Genomic DNA, 7,490 nt, shown 5'->3' with positions numbered 1-7,490 from the left:
TCAGATGCGTTCAGGGACTATAAAGAAGATCAACATCATTGTAGTAACACCCTGCTTATAACTTCAAAAGATCACTATTACTATTTTTCTTTTCAGACAAATTGCGTACCTTTATAAAGTGAATGTGAATAAACTTGATAATAAAATTCGTTACTGAATAAACTTCAGGAATCCCGACGATTTGGGAAGTAAATGAAGAAGCAGCTCAACTCATCTGCAAACGAAATGATTGATGAAATGATTGATCATGTGTATAATTGTGAACAGTTGTAAGTAATGATTTAAGATAATTGGGGGGGGGTTTTTTCAACTTTATTAATGCTGAAAATGATTTTTTTTCTCAACTTTATTATGACTGAATGTGTTTACAAAATAATTAAAGACACAGTGTCAGACCTGCTGCTGTGAAATAACCCTAAACTGTCGCTGTGAATGTACATTATTTAATTTAAATTATCTACACAGTCTTTAATGTAAATACTGTAAAAGATAACCACCTCATGTTTACTTCAAAAACGACTCATCACTGAACTATTCTTATTTTGTATTCTACATATTAGTCTTTGATTACTTGTTTATATTTTTAGTTAATTGCTCATATTTGTATATTAATATTTGTACATGTAATATGTATCGTCTGACACAGAAAATTCACATCAACAATGCTAAGATATATTTAAGTGGCTTCCATCTTTTAATTCAGTCATAAAGGAATAAAGATTAGTTCAACGTGAGTGCGGTAATATTGTGTGTGTGTGTGTGTGTGTGTGTGTGTGTGTGTGTGTGTGTGTGTATATAGTGTAAATTGTGATGTAAGATCATAAATCTATGTAGGCTGTAGATAAGTTGAGCTGTACAACATGACAAAAATAAAAGGAGATAAAGAAAAAATAATATTACGCCATTTGGTTAATCTCAAATGGCTTGTAGATCAAGTAACTTTTGGGAACTATTTGTTATTGACGGTCTATTAAATCATTTCACTTCTCTGCTTGTTCTCCTTTTAGTTGTTTTAGGGATTTCAAGTTTTAAATAAAAAAGTGAGTATTTTTTCCCTGAAACTTGAAGGCACCATAACCCGACGTCACTCAGTCACGTGTTTAATATAATCCAATTAAAACAACTGACACATTCTTTCTACCCAATCAACGTTCAGAAAGCTAGCACTGTATCGCGATTGGTTATTTTGTGTCCACGGAAGCCAGAAGAGAAACACATGGGTACAACATTTCGGTTTGTGAATGTCAATAAAGACGTTTGATGCAGATTTTGAATATATTCATGTCCTTATTTAAATGCTTGTTAGAAGTTTCGTCTGTAGTTGCAATCACATGGATCTACGAATGTTAATGTTTTGCTTTTAGCATGTTTTGCTAACTGAATGCTAATGTCGTTTGCTCTGCACATCAACATCAAATAGCAGGCAGATTTTAATAACCACTTGTTATTACTTTATATCTTCCAGGAAGGAACCATTTATAACAGTTTCTATTTCATGGACAAGTTTGGATGAGTGAACAAATGGAGACAGCAGCCCTGGTAGCTCCAGTCACAGCTCTGGAGTTCCTTCAGGAGGATTTTCTTCTGACAGGTAAACCTGAACTTTAGTTGATAAATAAAGACAAAATCACACAGAATTACCCGGTCATGTCACCTTGTTTGTAACAAACTAATAATAAACTATATATATATATATATATATAAATCTGACAAGAAATAAAGTGCTGGTAAAAGTAGATACAAAACTTGGATATGTCAAATCTTTTTAAAGTTGTTTGATAGAGGATTGGTCGCCTGGCTTATTTTGATCATAGAATGCTGGAAATTTTGACACATCACATTCATTTTCATTTAATATTACACTGTTCTGTCCTCACAGGTGAAGGGCCAGTCTTGAAAGTGTACAGTCTTCAACCACACCCTAAAGCCCGTGCCTCGCTGAGTGTGCTCCGACACTACAGAATCCACGGGATAAGACCCAAAAGGTCCATAGCTGCCCCCCCTCAGAGCTCTACCACAGGGACCCATGAGAACAAGACTGACGGTTAGCACAAGCACATTTTTGTTTTCAGTGTTTCTTTTATTCAAAATTGATATTCGCTGTGGGTACCAAAATAAATCACCTGTGGGTGAAGTGAGGCACACAGTAAAACCTCACATATTATATAGCTGATTTGCAGGCTTTATTATCAATATGTAAAATAATCAGTTAAGATAGATACTTCTTTTTTTCCTCTTGCCTGTGATGGAAGCTGATAATCCTTTTTCTTTTTTCTTTTTTGTACTGTTGATGTTTTGTATGAACTCACTTCTCATCTTATTGCAGAACTGATCTCCACCTCTCAGCCCGTCTTCTATGACCTAGCAGTGTTTGGAGGCAAGGCTGTGAGACTGGTGAGACTCCATGTGGAAAACCAGGATGAGGAGTGTCTGCGCTTGGAGATTCTGGGTCCCCTCATGGAGCTGCAGGACTGGGCCCTGGATGCCCGCTGGCTCTCTGGAGACCAAAACTCACTGCTCTGTGTGGCTGTAGCCCACAATAGCGCTTTACTCCTGGATGTCATCACAGGAAATTCCTTGGTTCAGCGCTCCTGTCTGGAAGGGTGTCTACTGTACTCTGCTTTCCTTCTGGTACATGACTCCTGGGAAGATACCGTGTTAGTAGGAGGGACAGTTTTCAACCAGCTGATTCTCTGGAGGCCTGGAGGAGGAGACAAGGGTAGAGAGTCTGAGTACAAAGCTCCAGTTGAGAGACGTCTGCTGGGCCACAGCGGGGTCATTTTCTGCATCTCTTACCTCCAGGAGAGAGGTTGGCTGGCTTCAGCCTCCGATGACCGCAGTGTGAGGGTGTGGGGGGTCGGTTCTTTGGGGGGACCTGGAGGGATGTGTGGAGACTTGACGCCAACTTGTTTAAGAGTCCTCTATGGACATCAGGCTCGAGTGTTTTCTGTGTGCCTCTCCCCAACGAAAGTGTTCAGCGCCGGGGAAGACGGTGCTTGTTTAGTTTGGGACTGGGCTGGAGGTGGTAAGGTGGTCCGCACATTGAAAGGTCACAGAGCAGGAGGGGTTCGTGCACTAGCAGTCAGTGGGGAAACAGGAAGTGGAGAGAGATGGGCGGCTACAGGAGGGGCAGATGGAGGAGTGAGGTTGTGGAGGGTGGAAGAGAAAGAGGCGATCACAGACAATCTAAGTGACCTGAGGTTTCCTGGCCGAGGCCTGCCTAAAGAGGTTTGCATAGCAGGGGAAGAAGATGAAAATGCAAGTTGGAGTCAAAGTAAATTAGTGGTCTGCACTGACCAAGGACTAGTGTACCAGTACAGGGATGGTCAGTGGGAGATGGTGTGGCAAGGGACTCCTGAGTTTCAGTCATATTGTGTGATGGAATCAGCTACTGTCAGTGTGAACGACTCTGCAGCCAAAGTAAGTTTGTGTGCTGTGGGAAACCTCACTGGGTCCATACAGGTTTTCCCCATCTCTCATCCTCAGTGTGGGGTTCTTCTCACAGGTGGATCAGGGAAGATTCACAGTCTCATTTGGCAAGAGGCGAGAGAAAGTTTGTATTTGCTCGCATCAGGAGCTGAAGGATTTGTCCATCGCTGGTGCATAAAAGTAGGATTAGAAGAAACCAGTTCCATGACTCTTCATGTGCGCCCCCTTTCTCCTTTCCTCCTCCCCGCCTGCGCCAAACGCTGGCTGACAGCAGCACTCCTCCAGTCCACACCACGGGGTCCACTGTGGGTTTGTGGGGACAGAAGGGGGTCTCTCCTTCTGTTTCAGGATCGAGGACAACTGGAGCAACAAATGGATGACGACAAAAAGAGGGAAGATGTAGAAATAAAAGAAGTGGTTGACCGAGCACTTCACCCGCTGAGCTGCTTGTTTGGAGTGCATGGAAAACAGGGTGTCACTTCAGTGTGTGCGCACCAGGGTCTGCTCTACAGCACCGGCAGGGACGGATGTGTGAGGGTCTTCAGAGTGCATCCAACAGCAGAAAAGCTGGAAGAAAAGGGTCATGGAGAGAACGTAGAGGACAAAGAGGGGCTTGGGCTGGAGGTTCTCAGAGTTCAGCGGGCATGCAAAGGAATGGAGTGGCTGGAGAGGGTTTTGTTTCTTGAACCTGACATTTCAGTGAAAGAAGAAGAAGAAGAGGAGGAGGAGGAGGAGCGAGAGCCAGGAGGGGAAGGTGAGAAAAGTTATCAGACCAAACGTCGCTCTTTGAGAGACAAGCTGGAGGATACAGAGACGGAAGAAAAGAGAGAGAACAGGGGAAGAGAAGCCAGGTTTGTCATCGTGGGCTTTCATGCAGTCCAGTTTGTTGTTTGGGACCCGGTGAGGCAGGAGAAGCTGTTAGCCGTGCCTTGCGGTGGGGGACATCGCTCTTGGAGTCTCTGGCCATCGAACAGAGGAGTTTGGCCTGGATATGGAGCCCTGGTCTTCATCAAACAAGGGGCTGTCCTGACATCTCAACCCCCAGGAGAGGAACCAAGCCGAGACGGAGAGGCAGGAAGCAGTGGAGGATTGGGGCTGAGGGAGGGTGTCCATGGGAGGGGGATCGGGTGTGTATGCAGGGTTGGGAGAATCAAGGGAATTAAGAGTCAAACAGAGAGGGGGGCACATTTGGCAGAAATTGAGTTAAAAAATAGGAACGACGAAGGGCACTGGGAGATAGTAGCGACAGGAGGAGAGGACACCAGCGTAACTGTCCTGGCGATACATCCCGACTCTGGCAGCATCAAAGTTCTCTCGGTCATCACGGATCACATCTCAAGCGTTCGGACGCTGACGGCACTAACAGGCGAGGGGGGAAGGAGGGAGAACCGGACACAGTCTTTCTCTGCCCTGCTGGTGTCAGCTGGCGGGCGAGCTCAAATGCAGTGTTACCGGTTGTTGATCAGCTGGGACGTGCAAAGAAAGGCTCCTTCCTGTCAGGTGATCCAGGTGGCCAGTCACCGATTGGACGAGCAGTGGGAGAGACGGAGGGACCGACACAAAACTGTGAAAATGGACCCAGAAACAAGGTCGGAGATACAGACAGAAACTGAGAATAATGTCAACATCATGAATGATTCAGTTTACCATGAAGTTTTGTTTTTTTTTCTTGTGCGTGTGTTCTCAGATACATGTCTGTCGTGGTAGTGGATGAGAAGACAGATTGTGTTCTTCTGGCTGTGGCCTGCAGTGATGGCGCTATAAGGTTAGTGTCGAGGAAATGATGAAGACTTGAATTCACACAATGAGACTCCTTAGGCTCAGACGGCTCACGTTGATGAAAGTTTAGACAGTAAATCAGATGAAGACACGGGGAGACATGGATCAGCATCACACTTGTGGTTGTGGTATTCAAAAAGATATTATCATGATCAGGGTTGTGTCACATTGACCCACCTAGAATAATCTATGACGTCAAGAAGCCTGGAGTGAACAACAAGTTGTCCCAAACATCCCTGCAGATATCAGGAAGAGCTGTTGAGACTCTCTAATCTGTCCTTGGCTTCTAGACAAAGCTGAACTGTATCAGGTCTGACTGACTTCAGGGACAGTGAATAACAAGGATTTTTATCAATTTAATGAAGTTGCAGAAATTCCTCCACAGAAAGTCTTCTCATGATGATGTCTCTTGTCTCTCCATATTTTTGTCTTTTCGCTTCCTTACCTGTCTCTTCTAGACTGTTCTCGGTCAGCGAAGGTCAACGTCAAATTGAGTTGCTGTGCGAAACGTTTTACCACAAGCGCTGTGTGCTCAGTGTCGCCCCCTGCAGCCTGGAGGATGGAAAAGGCAACAGGTAATCCCATGAACGTTCCATTTTTGGCTTTGGTATTCTTGTATTAAATGAACTAATTAGAAAATAATTTTTTTTTTTTTTTTTTTACTAACTATTAACACTTAAAAAAGGAGCGAGATGACAGATCTGTAAATGTGAGATCTTTGTTCTGAACATGTTTGGTGAAAAAAGCAATGTCACAAATGTGTGTGTGTGTGTGTGTGTGTATCGCGGTTTGTTGTTCTCAGGTATAATCTGCTGTTTAGCGCTGCAACAGATGGAAAAATCGCAGTGTGGGATTTCACCGAGGCTTCTTTCCTATCAACCGATGTCTTGAGCAATACCCCAGACTCTCCAGTCCCCCGCCTCGTCATTCCCGCCCATCAGAGCGGCATCAACTCATTGGCTGTCTGGAAAGAGAAACTAGAACAACAACAGGGTGGTTGCCTGGTAACTGTTGCTAGCGGAGGGGATGATGGGCAGCTGACAGTGTCCAGAGTTAGGGTGCAGTACCCAGATGAAGGGAAGACTGAAGGATTCAAGGAACCCCTGCTTTCTCAACAAGCCAAGCTTAAAACTCCAGACCAGCTCAATCTTTCCCTTAACTCCCAGTCCCACATCCCGCTGGCTCATGCTGCCCCTCTAACCGACCTGAAGTTCCTGAGCCCAGGCCTACTTCTTTCCACTTCTTCAGATCAGAGGGTTTTCCTGTGGAGAATCAGCAGCACCGGTATTAGCCACAGCGGGGCAGTGTTCTCTCACGTTGCAGACGCTGCAGGACTTTCAGCATGGGAGGGGGAGATCACACAGGAGGAGGAGGAAACAAGGTTTGAGTCTGAGCAGGAGACTGCAATTTCAAGACAGAAAGAGAGGAAGACAGGGTTAAAAACCATGTGTGAAACGAGTGGGAGAATCAGTAAGGATAAGGGAGCAGCTGGAGAACATGTTGAAACTGTGAGTGAAAGTAGTGACCCACTTTGTGCATCCAGTAATGGTGAGAAGGGGACTGACAGCGTGGGTAAGACAGAGTGCGAAGTGAGTGATGAGATAGGCTGCAGAGCCCACCGCAAGAGCAAGACAAGGACTGAAAAAACGGGATGGGTTCTGGTCTGTGGACAAGGATTCCAGCTCCTTAGAGTCAGAAATCCAGATATGGATGAAGAGACCTGAACCATCAGACGAGAAATGGAGAAGCCACAAAGTTAAAGGGACATTAAAAGAAAAGTAATTCTAAGTGGAATCAAAAGATGCTCGTGCTCCAAAGTATAACTCTGAAATTATTGATCAGTTCCTGTTAAAAGTCTTCAAATGTACAAGCTCCACCAATTCTCAAATAGCAACACATTTAGTCTTGAACCAACTATTAGATACAAAAATCATGATTGGCTGAACCTGAACAAGGTCAGATAAGAATCTTTCTAAATGGCCAGGGCACATAAAACTCAAGCTTGAAGATTGACCTGTATTTCCAGAAATGTTTTGACTGTAACCTAATGAAGCGATCTAAATACATTTTACTTTTGTAATTTTTATACGTTTTAATAAAGCTTATTTATTGCCCAGCAATCTTGATTTTTTTTTTATTGGATTTATTGTAGTCATTTGAATTTATGAATGCAGCTAAATTAGGATTTAAAAAATAAGATTATAATGATAATCTTGAAAAAGTAGTATTGCTGTCTCGTAGAAGTAGTAGACAAAAGTAACAATAATTTTCTTAAGAACAAC

The 7,490-nt window shown here is 43.8% G+C and overlaps 1 protein-coding gene across 2 annotated transcripts; it reads left to right on the top strand.

The window, feature by feature from the left end:
• The first annotated feature begins 1,149 nt into the window (after positions 1 to 1,149).
• On the top strand, positions 1,150 to 7,328 carry wdr6 (WD repeat domain 6). Of its 2 annotated transcripts, none has more exons than XM_079359229.1 (7): positions 1,150 to 1,220; positions 1,466 to 1,591; positions 1,880 to 2,044; positions 2,327 to 5,018; positions 5,117 to 5,194; positions 5,667 to 5,783; positions 6,011 to 7,328. In XM_079359229.1, the coding sequence occupies exons 2-7, from the start codon at positions 1,510 to 1,512 to the stop codon at positions 6,930 to 6,932; spliced, it is 4,056 nt and encodes a 1,351-aa protein (XP_079215355.1). In that variant the 5' UTR covers positions 1,150 to 1,220; positions 1,466 to 1,509; the 3' UTR covers positions 6,933 to 7,328. The 2 variants fall into 2 exon arrangements, with proteins under 2 accessions (XP_079215355.1, XP_079215354.1); XM_079359228.1 differs by having other exon boundaries at positions 1,150 to 1,233.
• Positions 7,329 to 7,490: the final 162 nt, after the last annotated feature.

This window comes from Symphodus melops (assembly GCF_947650265.1).
Source record: "Symphodus melops genome assembly, chromosome: 13".
Lineage (NCBI taxonomy): Eukaryota > Metazoa > Chordata > Actinopteri > Labriformes > Labridae > Symphodus > Symphodus melops.
This window is presented reverse-complemented; position numbering and strand designations above follow the sequence as displayed.